The sequence below is a fragment of the Gymnogyps californianus genome, chromosome 1 (genome assembly GCF_018139145.2).
Source record: "Gymnogyps californianus isolate 813 chromosome 1, ASM1813914v2, whole genome shotgun sequence".
Taxonomy (NCBI): domain Eukaryota; kingdom Metazoa; phylum Chordata; class Aves; order Accipitriformes; family Cathartidae; genus Gymnogyps; species Gymnogyps californianus.
The window spans coordinates 133704946-133723873 of NC_059471.1; the positions used below are offsets into that span (position 1 = coordinate 133704946).

An 18928-nucleotide genomic window follows, 5' to 3' on the forward strand; every position below is an offset into this window, starting at 1 on the left:
ATAGTGTTCATGAAACCAGGACATGAGTCAGATACTCACCACCTGTTATTGGTTTACATATTACATTGCTTTATTAGTCAGAGGGAAGAAAACCATATCAGTAGAGAACCTGAGTAAAGAGAAGAAACATTTACAGTTGTTCCTTTTGGTGTCAATATGATTTCGTTCCCTTTAAGTAAAATTTGGCATTTATTGGCTAGCAGACTGAAACATGAAATTGATCTAAATGGTCTTGGTTTCAGATAGGAAACACGTCGACATTTCCACTATCTGCCATCCTGATAGGCACACTCTCAGCACATGGACCAAGCAGCTTCCCCAAATGCCGATACATTTATCCTTATCCTTATTCTTTCATCCCTCTCTAATTGCAAAATATGTTTTTCTAAAAAGGAAAATACGGAAACAAAAAAACCTCAAAGACATTCTAAGGCAATAGGCAGGCAAAATATAAATAAATTAATTAATGACATTTCTAGTTAATGAAGTCAATAGCTGAGAAGAGCATAGCTTAAGACTGTTGTTTCTAGCAGTGGAGTCACAATCTCTTTTGCAAAGGACTCTAAAAGTAGTAGCTGTAAATTAATCTTTAAATGTCTGCAAGTAAGTGTGCAAACAGCCAGGACCAGCTGGTTTGCCATCCTTAACATGACAGCAGTATCAAACGCGTAACAGCTCAAAGCACACAAGGAAGAGAAACTCATTTTATGGTATTCCATGGAACTGATTAATACCTGAATGGGCAGGGTTTATTTTCTTTATCCTTTTCCCATACTGTACACCCTCTCTTCATTACACTGCAATTTTTTTCTTGCTTATTCCACTATACACCCAATACTCTCCTACTTCTGTACATTCAAGTGGGCCCTTTAAAATTAAAAGATCCACTCACAAGAACTTGCAAGCTTCCAGTCTTTGTGTTCACCTTGGCTGCCTCTTGCCCAGGCATCAGGATGAAAACTCAGTGCAAACCATTCTACTATGTGCATTCATTACCATAGGAATGAAATGTGACCTCTCCAACTAAATCCCCAAGTTAGGACAAATGTGGGACCAGAATTGCAGGATGTTATGTATGTGGCACAATTATCTGTAAGGGTATGTGGAAGAAGAGTGTCTGCTCCTTTAAGGGTATCTGGTCAAGGACCTTTTCCAGTGCAACAGAGACAATAAGAAAAGGAGGAAGCCATGAACAAGCACATATGGGCACACAAACCTGACTGACATGATAATGGAGGCAGTGATGAGAACCAAACCTGGTCAGTCACATCAATTGATAAGGGCACGTGAGAGTGTGAGAAAGTTTATTCCAGTGAGGTTATCTGACTGGGGACCTGTCAGTTGGCAAACTAAGGGGAGAAGGTGGAAACCAGAAACAAAATACACCAAGACACAGACCTGACAAAACAAACATGGAGACAACGGCAAGAAACAAACCTCACCACTCACACTAACTGATGGGCTATCAAGAAACCACAGGTGCCACTTCCACGAAGATCAGCCTGGACTTTGCAACTGATAATGTTGCATACCAGGGGACCCCGGACTGTGAGTGGTGCGGGAATGAACAGAGCTGTACAGACCCATGGGGCAGGGGATGCACAGGGGAAGGGGGAGCAGGAGGGAACAAAGTGGGGTAGACAGAAAGACGTGGAAGAGGGGCCGGTTGGCTGTAGAACAGGGCTGGTCAGTACGCTTGTCTGGCCGAGCCCTTTGCCTGATCACTGCAGTCTGGTCCTAGCTTCTTATATCTTATTAAATCTTTTCCTTAAGCATCTCTCTGCATGTGCTCACTGTCTGTCCCCTGTGAACCTGTGGTGCAAGGACTGGGTGCCAGCTACTGGTGAGACCTGTGCCTGTGCGTGAGGGGAATTTGGTGCCAGCTCCTGGGTCAGACGGGGGGGTGGGTACCCCTGGCCTGTGGTGACAGCTACTGGAGCCAGTGGGGGTCTTGAACCCCCAGCCACTGGGGCAGGAACAGCGTCTGTTCCCAAAGCCAGCTGTTGGGGGGACAGCATTAGCGAGGTGAGCAAGGAGCTCAGCACCACTGGAGCGGGACCATGGGTCACTGCCCATGTGCCTGGTGCCAGCTGTGCGGGCAGAGTCTGTGTCTTCCTCAGCTCTGGTGTGCCTGGGGTGCACAGGCATATTCACCAGCAAACTTTAAGCTGGACTAGCCGGTGACTAGGGGGCCCCAGGGTCCGGGCCAGGGTCCCCCAGCCCATTTGCTATGCAATATATGTTTTTTGGAAAAAAAAACAAAAACAAAAAAAAAAACCCAAAAAACCAAAAAAACATTTTACCTCTAGCATGGCTTGCTGACATAGGCTTTTCTACTCTGTAAATGACAGAAATCAAGTCAGTGAATTCATCAGCAATGTGAGTGGATTCTGTCTCTGTTAAACAAAAACAACAACAACAAAAAAGCAGCCAAGCAACCATATTCTTATTTTGGTTGCTCAGAGATTATGCCTCTAAACTCCCTCACTAACTCTGCAGGGTTGTGTCAGTGAAGAAAAGCAAGAGAAGCATGGGAGAAGCAAACACATTACAAAGTATTCCATGTGTCAGTCCCCACAATTTTTTGGTGACTTGTGAAGAGTCCAGCTATACTGGAGCAGACCTATGCTGCTCTGGGAGTCTGCTGTTTTGGACAGTGCCTAATAATAATAATAATCATAGTTACAACATTGATGGACATATAGGTCAAAGGAATTTTAAGACTGACGTGCTCATCAGATGTACAGTCTGTATAGGCCACTGAGAAGCACACCAATTACTGAAGAGTCTTCTTCCTGAAATTGATCTCCACCTATGCAGACTGCACAAACTCACTTTAGCCTTCCTGCTACAATCTTGTGTGCTGATAATGGTTTAAAAACCGATGACAGTTGTCCTCAAACCGCCAGCTGAACTGGCATCCAATGTACTCCTGGAATTTAAGTCACTAACTCCAGCTGGTACATTATGTATCTCACATCTAGCTTGGATGTGAGGGTACTGGGACATCTATTAAAAAATAAAGCTGTATTGTTTCTGCAGATTTTAACTTAAAAACAAAAGTTTGTACCTGGAATGAAGACAGACACTCTCCCAAACTGCTGTGGATGAAGCGAGATCTGTTCAGCAATAAATGAGTACCCACCCATTCTAAAAAGCAAAGCTGGCACAGGAGGCCAGTACGATATAGAAATAAGATCAGCTCATACTGAAGTGGTGTGCCCATGTGAAAACATTCTGCCACAAGAATAATTTAGTAAGAAAGCTTTACCTCAGATCAAGACACATAAAAGAATGACATGCTCTCTTGCACAGGTGTAAAAAGAAAATGGAGCATGAAGTTTCACTACATGAAATAGTAACAGAAAATAGCAGGTTTCTCTCCCCAGACTCAGACCAAATCCCTTTTAATTTCTTTAATGCTCTGTAGTCCAAGAAATTATTTTCCTCCCTTCCTCTCTCACTGTTCCTTTTATTAAGTCCAACTATTGCTTGTATTGGCTACTTGCAGAGTTCTGAACTTTGCTTGCAATAATAATCTCTCTCCCCTTGCCAGCAAAAGGATGGCTACTTTACAGATACCTTCAGTATCAAGATTCATCAGCACAAAAACGGACACCAGAAAGCAGAACAGTACATTAAAAGAAGAGCTGAAACTAGTTACGCAGTGATTTGGTAAGATTAAGATTCTGTCATTCAGTTTAAGTGAGTTAAGCAGTGAACAAGACACCACCACACAAACAATTGGAAAAGTCACTAAGATCAGTATAGATTATAGTATTTTGTGTCCATGAGACACTAAAAAAGAAACGTCAGTTTTCTTAACTAAAAAGGTCAGTTCAGACCTCAGAAGAAATAAAAGACCAAATCAAAGGAACAACAGCACATATATTTGTTAGTTTCATAAAATGTATGTTCTGCAGAATACTATATAAGAAGGAGTCAGTAATACACAAATTCCCTGCATGATTTGCTATTAAATATTTTATAAAGTGTGAGGAACAAAGTGCCTTTTGCACAGCTAGCATAGTAGTGAATCAAACGCAAATCATGCCTACAACAGTAGAACCTAGAGTTCCCAACTGGGATCATACTTGCACTGAAGTTGCACTAAAATAAAGGAAAATGCATCTTAGCCCTAAATGGTTTAGGAGCAAAAGCAAAAGCTGCCATGAAATTATAAATACAAACAGACACCCAACTTGCGCAAGATCCACTGACAGGCAAAGATAAGAGCACCAAGGAGAAGGAAGAGATGTTTGCGTCCTCAGTTATGATGCCAGATATGTAGTCATATTCTGCTTCCAGTTCCATAGGTTTTAATATGATTTTGAGCAGACTTGGTCATGCCAGCTGCAGTACCTTTTAAATACAACAGATTTTAAACATAGCCTTTGATCCAAAAAGTCCATTAACAATTCTATGACAGACCAATACAGATCATTTCTATAGGGATTTGTTACTGGTCATAGCCAAAGAAGCAGCCTGGAAAGGCTTCCACTTAGAGCTTGTCCCTTAGTGCTCCTTAGGTCCTTTAACAAAGGAAAACACTAGGGACACAATTTCGTCGCAAACTGTTTAACATTTCAGTGCATTTCACTGTAACAGCCCCTTCTTCAGGCTCTTCATGTATTTAGGTACTCAAGTTTGTTCTTTACCCAAATATTGTCTTGCTCTTTCTACATGTGAAAAACACTGTAACTTTACAACTATACCAGTTATGAAAACCTGATCTACACAAGTGTTATTGAAAGCTTTCTATTAAAGTGCTTAAAAATTAAAGGATGGCATCTTTTGAAATTTTCATTGTTAGTTTAACTGTATTATTTCCAGTAAAGTTAATCTAAACATTGTCTTCAGTAACAGCAAGTACATAAGCACTGAGTGCTTCTTAAACTCTGACCAGGAAAGAATCACAGCAGCACAGCTGCATGAATGTAAGTGCATGCACATGCATACTGTAACAAGAGGGCAAAAATTCTATAGAATAAGAACTCAGAAAGGTGTATGGCACTGCTGATATCCCAACACTGAGCTCAACAGTTACATACCAGACAATTAACTAGCACAAGAGCTCATGGGCATCGTTTCCATCAAAACTGAAGTTCAAATCCTAGTGCAAGGGTTTTGTAGTCTTGCAAGTATATGATTAAAGCTTTGCAAGTATGTAATTGAAGCCTACAGTAAAACGTACCTGAAGTTAAACGTAACAGCTTAGGTGAACTTTATAGCTCCTTCATGAGTTTTCTCCAGATAGACTTTCTTTTTGTAGGTTTAGAATCCAAACTAAGAGACCTCCAAACACAAAGCAATCTGTACTACAGAACACACACACACACACACATATATGTAGCCAAGTCCCCCGGCGTTTGTTTTGTTGTTTTCATTGTTTGTATGTTCTACAGACAATCTTTATAAAAGATTAGTTTCATCATATGCATACTATATTACAGGCATATTTCTACCACATGAATAAATACTTGTAATATATTAAAAAATCAGAACATCAATCTTGCCTTTGAAAACTTACCAATGCCCAATGTATTTAAGGCTCACTAAGCAATTTTAAATTTGTAATACTCTCTACATTTGAAAAATGTATTAGTAAAGTTTACAGAGTTTTAAAAACAGTTCTTTTAAATGTTTTAATAGCTTCCCTCCTCCATAAACATATGCTAGCTTTTCTTTCACCTCTCTCCTTTCACGCTTCATGTTTTTATATTATTGTCTTTACAAAAGGAAGAAAAGTATCAAAAAGACACAAACAATATTCAGTTCAGCTCCTTTCAAACTTAACAAAATTCTATTAAGTATTCAGGGTATATTTGGTTGGCATCAAAGATAACAAAGATCTTTGGGTTCCAGGTATTATCCACACAGCTGTCATACAAGTTCACAAAACTTCCATCTTTTGAAGGAGGCCTCATGTATTTTGAATCACCATTGATATAGTCACCAGTTAATACACGAGCAAGAAACATGACTTTATCTGGTCTATGCAGATGAGGCTGCAGATTCACACCATGAATTTGAAAAGTATCTCCATGCTTCATGTCCTCTTTGCAGAAACGACTGGAATATGATGCATCTCTTGCGAAATAGGTCCCTTTCAAATAAAAAAATCTGATTACATTCTTAACTACTAGAGCATGGATATAGGTATCAGGATGATGAAAGATGTCTGTTCTTTTATGTTCATTAGCAATCCAATAGGTTTTTTTTTTTCCTAAATCATTAGATTATAGCAACACGACCAAATATTTTTAGTGGGAACGTTTTAGTAGGAAGATTGTCTTGTGATCAACACTGCTTTGTTGGGCATCCCTTCCCCATGCTCCCTGGTCCTACCAACCAGTTGTGACAATTACATTCCGTACTGCATCCTAACTTTCTTAATTACATTGATGTAAAAGCAGAGCTATATTAAACAGCTCTTGAGTAAACACAGGGAGTACATCACAAAGAACATACTATAAAGAACAGTTAATGTTGAACTGTTAAGATTACCAAACTGTTGCATGTGACAAAGTACTTACCTTTTCCATATACAGCAGCATGCATCCCATTTATTCTCCAGTCAAAGTTATGAATACATATGGCTTCTACAAATTCATTACTGGTGCCATGAAATAACATCTGCTCATTAATAGCTGGGACACCTCTTTTCTTCTTTAGTTGAGCTTTTTTCCTACAGAGAACACACAATACAGCATTACAAACAATCAAATTAAGTTACTACTCTGAAAACACTGCAGAGGGGACAGACCTAAAACACTCCATACATTCCACCTGCCTAAATGTCTAGATGATTCTAGTTTTTAAACAGATCAGAATTCTTAATGCACATGTTGAGAAATCACACACTTCTGGATGCTGTGGACTATTTTCAGAAGTAATCCAAGATTAGGAAAAAAGGTCTTTTATACCAATTTTATCAACATTGTTCATAGTTTCAGTGTGGTCATTTTCTGCAGATATATTTTTAAAAGAAAGGCATTTTTCTCCCATTTTGTTCCCTCCACCAACTTAAATAGCACGGTGGGAGGGATAACAAAGTTAGTGGATTATAAAGTATAATTACCCAGGTAAACCAGCAAAAATATTACAAATAAAGTTACCTAAATTTTTAGGTAAAATTACATCAACATGATCATTTCACAATGGTTTTCTGAATTTATGGTTCACATACTTTCTCAAAGAAATAAGTCGTGCATTGACAGGGTTACATCGATGTAGAATTTTGGAAAAAAACCTTATACTACAGGTGAACCTATATTACAGTCTCATGGGCAGAAGGCCATAGCACACCTTCAGTTAAAGAACAGATGTATTTTCCACCAATCTTTTTTAAGTGACATTCTGTGAGCTGGGTTTTCCTGAGATCCATGAAGAAGTTGACTCTGGAGCTGTGTCTAAATCACTGAGCTGTTTGTAGTTATGATCCCTTAACTGTCCAGACAAAAACAAGTCAGAGTGCATCATAGCTTTGTTCTTGTCTATGTACCTGAATTTTCTTCCTGTAAAAGCCACAGCGCATGGGGCATCGTGCTACATACTTAGGATTATCAGGCACATACTTAGGTTTATCAAATTAAGCAATCTGCTTATAACTGGAGTGCACACTTGAATTGGTGAAGCATTCTCAGGGCCTACAGTTTAGATGTAGTCTGAGGAAGTCCTATCAACCAGGTCCAGGGAAAGAAACAGGCAGCAAAGATTCTTTATCATATTAATGGCATTACATTGCAATTACGCATTATTTATAAATAAGTACATTTCACAGAAGTTAAAATCTTGCAGGACTTAGCTTGAAAGATATGTTTATTCTGTTTTATTGTTCAGCTTTTTTTTTCCTCCTCCATTTAGTGCAAACTACAATACCTATGTCTTAGCGACTTAATTTTTTTTGTGTCTTTTTTTTCCCTACAATTACCTTCCAAATCAGAAGAATGTCAGTAGAATCTCAAGGGCATCTGGGAGGTTTCACTAATAATCTCATTTGTGACATTTTGTGTCAGAGACAGAGAGGTTCCAGGCACTCAAGTTCCACTCTATTAGCAATTCAACAAAACCCAGGAGCCAAGACTCCTTGCATCTTGAGAAAACTACCTGTGCGAGGCAACACCTCTGAGCTAAGGGCTAGCAATGCTGAACATTTGAAATTTTTCAATCAGCACCCGTCTATTGTTGGCTGCTGATCTCCAACAATGTATAAAGGTAGCCTAGAGTAACTTCTCTTGAAATAGGGGAACAGAACAAGTTTATAGAAAAGGTGAATAATCAATTGTCCAAAATCGTTCTGTAACAGTCCTTCACTATCTCCAACCAGTTGATTTCATAAAACCAATCTAAAATAGTCATTAATATGGGAACTATTATAACAGGCAAACATGTTTTGACCACTATAATGATGCAAATAATCATTCAAGCAATGCTCAAATTTAATCACTAACCTTATCAATGAAACAAAAACACTTTCTCAAAACCACAAAAATTTAAGTAGCAATTGTTCCTTATAAGTAGTAGAATATACAGAGCACACTGGGAAGGTGGTTCTGCAGAATGCAGAAATGCCACAGCAGGACTTTTTGTTGATTTGGAACAGAAATCGAGGAGTCCAACTATTCTAAACAATATCGTCTTAGCACTTTCCACCAGCAGTGACAAGCTAATCCAGTAAAACAAAATTAAGTTGATCCACCACTCAGAAGGTTCTCACACAGCCAGTTGACTCAAAGGAGAAACCTAAAGCAAAACTAAATACCCAGAGACATGCTCTTTGTACATATGCAAGCACACAAGCTGTTTCTAAAGATGGTCAGCAATCTCACTGACCAAACACCGTTTTCTACTTGCTGTACGCCTCCAACTCCAAACTGAGATGCATAAACCAAAATATGCTAGACTAAGATTCATCAGTAACATTTCACTTTCCCACATGGGACACCAAAAGAACTTTTAATGAATTTGAAATGCTGGAATACTTACTTCTTTGTAATATACTACCGGGCAATAATTTCTTCACCAGTGTGTGTAAGCCCATCTACTCCAACGCTGTATTTTACCCTCAGCAGAAAAGCAGCTAAGCCTCAATTGCATGCACTTATTCTAGCAATTTTCATTGTTACTTGTGGTTTTTTTGATACAGGAAAAAAGTTCTAAAACTGAAATTACTTTTCTCCATATACTTTTATACCGTACAGGTACTAAAAAGTTCCTTGGTTTGTAGTTAGTTATATGGTGATACTGTAATACTCCTGATGTATGAAATTCAAATTCCCATTCTCAGTTTCGTACCTTGAGAATATTCTAGCACAGCATCCATAGATTCAGAGTTCTTAAACCATGAATTCTACTCACTGACCAGTCAGGAAAACTAGTACACTCTCCAAATGACATCAGTTCCTAAGCTAAGCAAAAAAGGTCTTCCCCTGCTCCCCTCTGCCATGTACACTAGAGACTCAAAGGATATTTACTTTGATGTCTGCTTGCTATTCCTATTCTCAAAAATTAAGATTGGTATTAAGATGGTATAAATACACCTCTGCAGAAACTTACTTGTAGAAAGGTAGATGTTGAAACACAAGGCCAAGCAAATAAGCCTTAATACTTAAACAAGTAAATATAACCAAATAAATTTGCAATTAAGAGAAGCCTAACTCTCTTAACCAAGAACTTAAATTCATTTCCTTATGCATATTCATGATATAGCTTTAAATTAACAATAAGTTAAATATCTTTCAAAAATCGTAACTTATGCAAACTTTTAATATACATCTGCTTAGTTATTTCCTCACTATTTAACTTAGTTCAGTTGGTTTTAATAGTCTAATACATCTTTAAAACCGATTCTGTACGATATGTACGCCTTCTTAGAGGCTACAAAAATAACTTTTGTCAAATACAACTGCTTAAGATTGATACTATGAAATAAGCGGAAACTGAACTCGGCACTTCCTACTTCTTGCAGGCCAGCATGATATGAAGAGGCAAAAGCAGAGAACTTAGAAAAAGCTTTTGAAGTACATTAAACTTAAAGAAATTACATGAATATGTGCTTATTGGACACTTAATTTTGTGCTAGGTTTCATAAAGTTGAGAAATTAAACAAGCCACAAATATTCACTTGCTTTGGTCACTAAAAATTAAAATACAAGCCTGTCAAGGAATTATTTTACAAAAAGCTTATTTTTGTTCTCCTTACTTCACTGTAAGGATCACAGGCATTTACCACATGGACATCCTGAACAACTTTAATGTATCAGTCTTATCTGTGCTACATCTACATCTAATGCATTTCTACAAGTATTACATTTCTGCACCTGTAGAAGCTACAGAGTCTTGAAAATGAAAATTTGAATACACAGGAATGACAAATAAGAGAATTTTAAAAAGATAAAAAGTAACATATATTTTCATTAATAATAAAAGCAATTAAACATATTTCTGCTGCATGCCTTCAAGATTTGCTGTGTTAACAATCCTAAGACTGTTGGTTTTAGAAATAATCTCACCTGCAAAAAAACTCCCACAAGTCTAGATTTTGTATTCTCTTAATTCTTTTAATTCGGTGGCTATCCATTGTTTTTCCAAAGAGACTAGAAACTTCATTATATTCATTTGTTTTCTTTTGCAATGGAATAAGCTGGAAAAAAAGAGGTTAGTACGATTTCAATGTAATGCATTATTTCATTATCACATGTTTTAGACCAACTTGCATACCAGCTCTTACCTGATATGGCTCCTCAGTATTTACATTCTCCCAGTGTGAAGGCATAGGGATAGCCTCATTTTCACAGATGAAACTTGAAACAAAAAAAGGTAAAAACACATCACATCCATGACATGAGGCATTTTCTTCCTGTCAAACTCCTGCTCCAAACAATACAGTATGCAAAAAAAAAAAACCAAACCAAAAAACCCCCAACTTATACAAAACTACTTAGAGCTTTAATTCAAACAAAGGCTGTTGTCAGCAGGTAAGGTCAAAGGCAAGACATCTTATTTTGTATTCAAATTCTGGCTTAGCTTATTATAAATAAACCATGGTAATGAACAGTTTCAATACACCATCTACCCAGCAAAAGATAGGAAGATAAATTAGAAGAGATGGTCAGAAAGGTCTGCAACATCAGGAGAGCCACACATTTAGAAATGTGAGCGTAGATACAGCCTGAACACTCCAAACTATCCGGAATTACAACTAGCATAAGCCTCTGGAAATTGAGCCCTCATTTGAAGTATTTAAAAGCATCATGTTAGAAATACACACTTGAAAATTATAGTTGAATTTGTTTTTAAAAAAACAAAACCAAACCCTCAAAAAAGTGTGTTTTAAGCATATACACCACATACATAGCAGCTTTTAAGCCTTAAAACCAGGACTAAAAGAAGCAATCTCCTGAAAGTAAAGAATGGTGTCATCACATGGAGAGTACTGAATGCAATTATTCAAGAAACAAAAAACCAAAAGTGAATTGCAACATCATTGCATGCACTCTTCAGCAAATATCTATTGAAAAAACAGTTGACACTTCAAAAAAAACAGGCCTTCTTGAATGTCAGTGTAAAAAGATTGCGACTACATTTCTTATTACAAATGCCAAATTTCTTTTTGAAAGTATAACCAGACTACAGACTAATTCAGAACTAAAATTATTTCTAAGGAACTATGTGGGGAAAAAACCTACATATCCCATAGAGTCAATTTTACCTGTAGTAGTATCACTGCATAGATCAGTTTATTGTTTAGTGAGTATCAGATTTACATCAGCACAGCTTTACATCTAATGACTGATCAAATGGTAAGAAACTTACAATCTAAAGCAATTAGACTCATAAAACAATCTGGTTGTTATGATGCAATTTCTTGTAATTTCAAATCATTTTAGAGTAAGTGATTAAAACATGCAGGCAAGAAAATATAACTCAATCTTTTTTGCTGTTACAATACTACTTCTAAATAATTTATGAAGTCATTATTACAATGGAACAAACTACTCCATTTTTTGCTGCTGCTTCTCCACAGCAATTCTGATTCAACAGGTATTTACAGCAAGGGACTCCGATGGCTAAAGTCAGGCACAGCTTGAAGAACTTTGCCAAAAGATATCAGTATTCAGTATGCCTTGCCTCTCCCACTACAAGATCCTTACTTTCTCAGAAAAGAGATAAAAAACAAACTAAAAATTCTTTTGTCACTCTTCTCTGAAATGTCTTCCTTCTTCACTTGACTGGCTCTCCCACCTTGGTTCACCTCTCAAATTGTTTGATGCAAAAAGTAAATAAACAATAAATATAAAACATACTTTTGTTTCATTTTATTTAGAAGAATCAGGACTAAAATAAAAATAAGGAGTATTCCTTTTATTTCCTTACCTGAAAGCACTGATAGAAAAGGGAGCTCGCTTTATTGGACGTTGCTTAAGGGTAGTTAGGTTGGTTTGTTTCATCACTGAGCATAAAACAAGAATTAGGATGAAAGTTTCTGGAATTCATCTATAGCATATGAAACATTTAAGTGTAATTTTTTAAAATAACATTACTACACCCAAAGTTGCTTGACAGGAATTCTTATTTCAACAACTAACAAATCAGCATTTTCAATAAATGTTTCTAAATACTGGCCTCAGAATCATTGTCATTTATATGAGTTGGCAAAATGTGCAAATATTACACAAACAAAAGGTTTATTGTTAAAATACTCATCTAACATTCAGCCCCACTAAATCACTGGCAAAACTTCCACGGACTTTATACAACTAGGATAACAAAGTATATTACTACTATCCTTAATGCAAGACATCATGACCTACAAACAGGAACATAAAAATCATTCTTCAGCATTTGCATTTAGTGTTTTTATTCCAGATGCAAAACAAAGGTGTTTTAAACAGACTTTTCAACACAAGTAAGCATAAAACTCCTTGTACTGTTACATACTACTTTACTCCCAGTACATCGCTGTTTTACCCAGTCCCCACTTTCTGTATTTGAAATACTATTATTTTCTTTGATTTGGAAGAGGCTTCTATTTAAGCATACAGCTGTTTTGTAATTTAATCAGAAAATAAACAATCTGTTGATGGAAAAGCTAAAAAAAAGAGGAAGTCATTAGAACACACCTTTGAACAAAGGACAGATTAATTTATAATTAGCTACATACATTAGAATCCTGTAATATTCTGCAATTTACAAGCATGGCATAAGTGAGATCTTTACAATCTACTAGAAAATCCTTTTGTCTATCTCCTCATTATTCTGACAACAGAATTGGCTTCAACTACCTGCTGAATTATTAAATCACTTTGATGCCAGTATTTTGCAGAAAGCTTCCTTCATATCAATATTTCTTATACAGACTCTGAATGGAAGAGGTTTTTCAAGCTTACAAGCAGTTGCACATTAAAGAAAAAAGGTTCAAACTTCCCAGTACCATAGATGTATGCTACATACCACCTACAGCTGAGGTAAGCAGCAGTAACATGGAGTGCTACTAAACAACACATGCTACTTTATTAATAAACTACACTAGAAAATGTAACAGGGCAGCTGCTTCTAAAAACTCCTATGTACTTTCCAGTAAAGAAGACATTTCCAACCACAAGTTTCTGCACTAGATACTAGGACGATAATTTGGTGAATGAACAAATGAACTGGTGTATCTATCTGGCACCTTCTATTATTTAAATTTACTCTATGAAAAGATACATACCTGAAAAGTCTAGCGTGTAGTTAAATTTTGCAGTAGTAAAAGAAACAGAACCATGTGGGTTTGTTCGGAAGCTCCTTTCAATATCTTCACTGCTAACAGAGCAATGACTGTTTGAATCAGTCTTCAAAATAAATGAAAAAGCACATTTAGACAAATTCAGCAATAGGTAGTTTGTTGTATGGAATCCATCACAGCTAATATAACTTCATAGGTATTTACCTGAAACATATGCCATTTACCACACTCAGCCAAATAAAACCAGCCCCACTGTGTATCAGAGGTATCCATCTCTTCAACTGAACCTTCCATCTTTGGAAAAAAATCTTCTGATGTTCTTTGAAGCATTTCCTGAAACATTCACACACATACACAAAAGAAGTTTTGATACTATTTGCAAAAATGCATTATTTGAGAAATTCATAAAAAAGCAAAATAAAGTGAATTTGCAATACTAAAAAAAAAAAACAACCTGGCAGGCAGAGGGCAGATTTGTTTTCTTTTTCAGAGAAAAATTCTCAATTTGCTGCTTATCCAGTATTATCCTTTAAGTTAGTTAAACATTTTCAAAACTCTCAAATGTCTGTAAGTGTGACAGTAAAGGCAAGAGCTATAGGCTTTATCAGATCAAAGAGAGGTGCTAAATTTCATACTGATGGTCACATGAGCAAGGCCATTCATATATACAACAGGCTCTGAGTTACATACCACTCAGGACTGAGGTGTTGGGGTTACATCTGACAGCTTGATGAAAACATGTACTAGGTACTCACCAACAGTGAACAAATCAGACTGGATTTCAGAAGTTGTTAGAAAAAAATTAAAACTGAGACAAAGAATATAATTATTTAACTGTGTGAGTCCACAGTGCATTATTCCTCAACACTGCATGAAGGTTTGTTTCCCCCCTAATGCAAACACTTAAAAATGATACAGTAAAATTACTGGTACTCTGTACTTGTAATTATGGAGAAGGTTCACACCAAAAGCCAGAGTGGCTTCCACACAAGCAATGACCACCATAGTTGAGGTTCTGCAGGATGGAAGAAAAAGGACTGAGGAAATGATATAGCAGAGGTCTACAAAATCATGACAAAACCAAATAGAGAATAATGAATCACATTTTCTTCCAACATAAGGAGACACCTATCAAAGGTTGCATGTCAAGTTCAAAACAAGTGAAAGAGAAACTTCTTCATAAAACAGATGGCAATCTATGGAATTCCTTTTCATGGTATGCTGTGGATGCTGCAAATTTATGGAAGTTCAAAAAAGCAGCTAGACAAGTTCAAGCCTACCAAGAGCTATGCTGGAATACCTTTAGAAGAAAAGTCCCTGCCAGATTTCAGCTCCTTCTTCATTCATCAATAAAATCCTGAAAACTCTGAAAGTACTTGACTCTTCTTGCATATATCTCCTAACATGTCAACTCTGTCTGCCACCCCCCCCGCCCCAAGCAAAAATTCTAAGTAGATTGAGGGGAATCTTTCAGAGAAAGAAGCTTGCCCTACTCCCAGAAAAGGTCAGCAATTCATCCACTCTGACTGCTTAACCAAGACTGGCACTCTTCCCAACAATTTCCTCAACTTAACTTTTGCTTCCAAGAGTGGAACAACACCTTCCAGCACAAGTAAGTCAAACAATGTCCAGTTAATATCCTGGATGCTTCAGTTGTTTGCTGGACACTTCAACCCAGAAAAAAGTAGAGACCTGAAGAATGCAAATACTGGAGACCAGAAGTAGGCACCAGCTGGCCAGTACTACTGGGGCAGGAGTTGAGAGCAGAAGGCACTTCTAGCACTACAGAAGGCACTTCTAGTACTACCCTTCCCCCTTATTTTTCCCAAGCTAGCCCTCTGTGGTTGTTTGAAAAACAATCCCAGAAACCTCTTTGTGGTAACAGCTAAAGCCTGTATTCTAATTATGAAAAGCTCCAAAGGGCTACAAAAATCTAGATGCTTCAGAAACAGGGGAATCAGAAGTGGACCTCCACAACACCTCAAAATTGCAGAATCTGAAGGCAAACCTACTTTAGTACAAATGGAAGCCTACACAAGGCTACATACATGGATAGCTGCCTCAAGTTCAAGCAGAACTACACTAAAGGTACATCAGCTGCATGGAAGAATATTTTGAAAGAGGTAAGAAAACTGTTCTCTATTTCAGAAAGCATCTGCCAACATCTCTTCTATTCCTCACAGCAATGCAAAGCCACAGAGCCTACATTCGCTTGGTGTTAAAGCACAACTGGCCAACATCTTTTGATTATAATCTTTCACCTTCAACTTGATTCTTCCTCTCAGATGAGTATTTGGCTATGTTCTCTCCTACAGAGAGAAGGCAGAGGTAGTCTACACTTTTTAAAGCTAAGAGGAAAGCAATTCAGGCTTTTTTGGTAATGTTTAGTTTCCTCATGTTCCCACTAAAACAGCCAGACCTCAGCTCCATCGCAACATTAGTTCAGGGCCTTGAATCTGATCACTCAAATCAGTAATGCCTTTTGAACAAGTTACAAACACAGAAGGCATGTTCATCTGTGCCCCGTCAACACACTTATACTCCTCTGGGGGCAACACAGCCTCAAGAATAAACCATTTACTAAGGAGACAGTTATTCCCATAGCTTTCAAAAATGTTACATTCAATCCATATGTATTACCCTAGTCACAAAGTCTAGGGTAAGCAGGTAGATTCCAGGATACTTAGAAGTATGGAAGAATGACCGAAAGGCATGAACATGTAAAGCCATAAAAACAAGAGAGCTATTCTCAAAGGTGATACAAATCCAAAATGCTTGAAGGAAATTGCTCAACTTACTGATACATTTAAAATCAAACCCACACCATTTATAAGGAGCAGGTAGCTTTTTGTCCAAAAACTCGGAATGCATGCACAGTGAGCAGAAAAATCTCAGTGGGTTTTTCTGGATAACAGGATGTCAACTATCAAAGATGCAGCAATGGGAATTTTATTAGCAATGCCATTGCTAACAGGTGGCCTCTCAACTCCCATTATTAGCACTGTTTCTACTGGTCCAGGAGTTACCAGAACAGCTCAAATTAAACACAATTACTCTGACAGCAAAAACATCCTCCTGAACAGAACGAATGCTCATTGCATGTTGTGCTGTGACTCAATGGCTTTAGTACTACTGGTAATGCATTGCCTCATTTTTCCAGAAGTACTTTTAAATTTGAGTGATAAACATGCTTTACAGTGCGTAGAATCACAGAATGGTTTGGGCTGGAAGGGAACTTTAAAGATCATCTAGTCCAATCCCCCCACCATGTGCAGGGACATCTTTCACTAGATCTGGTTGCTCAAAGCCCTGTCCAACCTGACTTTGCACACTTCCAACGATGGGGCATCTACAGCTTCTCTGGGCAACCTGCTCCAGTGTCTCACCACCCTCATGGTAAAAAATAGAGAAGCACCCCGATAGGCTATTCTGTCTGATTTCTTGTGCTGCCTCCTTCCACTTGGAGGATTGTGCTTTATTGCCAAAGACTCTCTTGCCTACAAACATCAACTTTGTATAGTTCCCTGCTGGGAACACTAGCAGTGCTAAGGGACTCTCTGACTCTTCCTTACAGGACAAGGCACCTGAGCAGAAGACCTGGCTGAGGTAACAGTGGAGGGCTAGGGAGGGGAAGCGAGGAGGAACAGCATTAGCACTAGTATGGGACACAACATGAAATGACAATACCCTCTGCAGCTGTATCACCACTTACCCCCTTTGTGCTGCAGGGGACCACCGTTGCAGTCACCCCCTTTACCAACCCCCTCCAGAGCTGATCCCATTAGAGCTCAAGGACACGGCGGGGTGGTCGATCTAAGCACAGTGCCAGTACCTCTCCATCTGGGTCGTAGGCTTCCCCAAAGATGGTGGCCTACGCCCCCCACCCCCTTCCCCAACCTGGCAGCGCGCTCGCCGGCGGGGACGAGGAGGGGAGGGGAGGGGAGGAGAAGCGGCCTGCGGGGCGCGCGTAGCACGGAGACGGGCTGAGGAGGAAAAAGACGAAAGGAGCGGCCGTTTCCCCTGTCCCCCTCCCGCCCGCACTCACCGCATCGGCCGCCCACCCCGGGCGTGCTCCCCACATGCCGCCCGGAGGGTGGGGGGGGGGGGGGGAGTGTTTGTGGGAGGGGTGGCACGCAGGCCGCGCGCGGGGCGCGTCACCGCTCGGCCTCCAGGCGCTTCCGTTAGCGGTGGCAGAAGAAAGGGGGGGAGGCAACGGTGCTTATAGGTCGCGCTCGATAGGCTCGTCACACAGGGGGGCGAGGCCTGGTATACAAATGTGAAGCGGGGTAGGTGGGCTGGGGAAGGGGCGGGGTCGTACCGGGTAGAGCTGTGACCCGCCTCCCTCCGTCCCTCCCTCCGTGGGCATCTGGTGGCTTGCCCGGCGGCGGCGGCGGCGGCGGTGGCGGTGGCGGTGGCGGTGTTGTGACTATCGCCTGTCAGTTGTGCGGGCTCTGGCAGTCTTCGGTGCCGCGCGGTGTGGGTAGCATTTTGGCGGTGAGGTGCTCTGGTGCAGCACCCCTCACTGCTCTGTACCCCACAACTTTGTTTTAGTTCTTTTTTATTATTGGCTGTCCTCCTGGATAGCAATGGGCCTCTGCTTTACCAAGGAATTTTTACAGCCCATAATTTTCCTGTGAAATATGCATATATGTGAGCCTATATATGGATTTAATTCTGTACACATAGCATTTTAAAGAACTGATGCCATGTTAGTGCCAGGCAGGGCAGCAGACGTGACCATTCATACCATGCATGAGGTATGATTACCTAATGCAAAGAGGGAATAAGAACTGCAGCCTGTTGCAGGCATTCATCAACTGGGCCTTCGGTGCCGTGGGCAGCTTTATGCTACAACTGAGATCTAGAAGCAGCAGCAGCTCTAGCACTGCTTAGTGAGAGGCCATAGTCATGAATGTAGCTCACCCCAGCCTTTTGGTGCAGAGACTCTAGGATGAGAGCTGCAGAGTGGAAAAGCAGGCAGTAATGCCTGCTAAAGCAGTCTGCAGCCAGCCAGTGGTCTGGTAACTTCAAAAAACAGGCAGTCCTCATAAAGGTGTGCAAAGCTATTACAGCGCATCCTGCTGTGAAGGATTTTCATTGAGCAGCATGCCAAAAACAACACAGGTGGATTGAAAATTACGAGTTTCTCAAATTCTGAGGGAGTGTCAGGCAGGATGTGTATCCAGATTCTGGCTGTGC

The 18928-nt window shown here is 39.3% G+C and overlaps 1 protein-coding gene across 1 annotated transcript; it reads right to left on the reverse strand.

Moving 5' to 3' along the window:
- Window positions 1-5394: 5394 nt before the first annotated feature.
- Window positions 5395-17823, reverse strand: PARP11 (poly(ADP-ribose) polymerase family member 11). The gene is made up of 8 exons (XM_050909805.1): window positions 17775-17823; window positions 13934-14062; window positions 13715-13835; window positions 12379-12454; window positions 10733-10805; window positions 10515-10645; window positions 6537-6688; window positions 5395-6106 (listed from the first exon to the last, which is right to left on the reverse strand). The coding sequence occupies exons 1-8, from the start codon at window positions 17808-17810 to the stop codon at window positions 5793-5795; spliced, it is 1032 nt and encodes a 343-aa protein (XP_050765762.1). The 5' UTR covers window positions 17811-17823; the 3' UTR covers window positions 5395-5792.
- Between the last annotated feature and the right edge of the window lie 1105 nt (window positions 17824-18928).

Excerpts from the sequence above, each read along its gene's own strand:
- PARP11 (XM_050909805.1), bottom strand. The coding sequence starts at position 17,810 with ATGTGGGGAGCACGCCCGGGGTGGGCGGCCGATGCG. Across the intron at positions 10,806-12,378 it reads TTTTCTATCAGTGCTTTCAG|TTTCATCTGTGAAAATGAGG; the intron begins GTAAGGAAATAA and ends TTTTGTTTCAAG. Across the intron at positions 10,646-10,732 it reads ATACTGAGGAGCCATATCAG|CTTATTCCATTGCAAAAGAA; the intron begins GTAAGAGCTGGT and ends CTTTTTTTCCAG.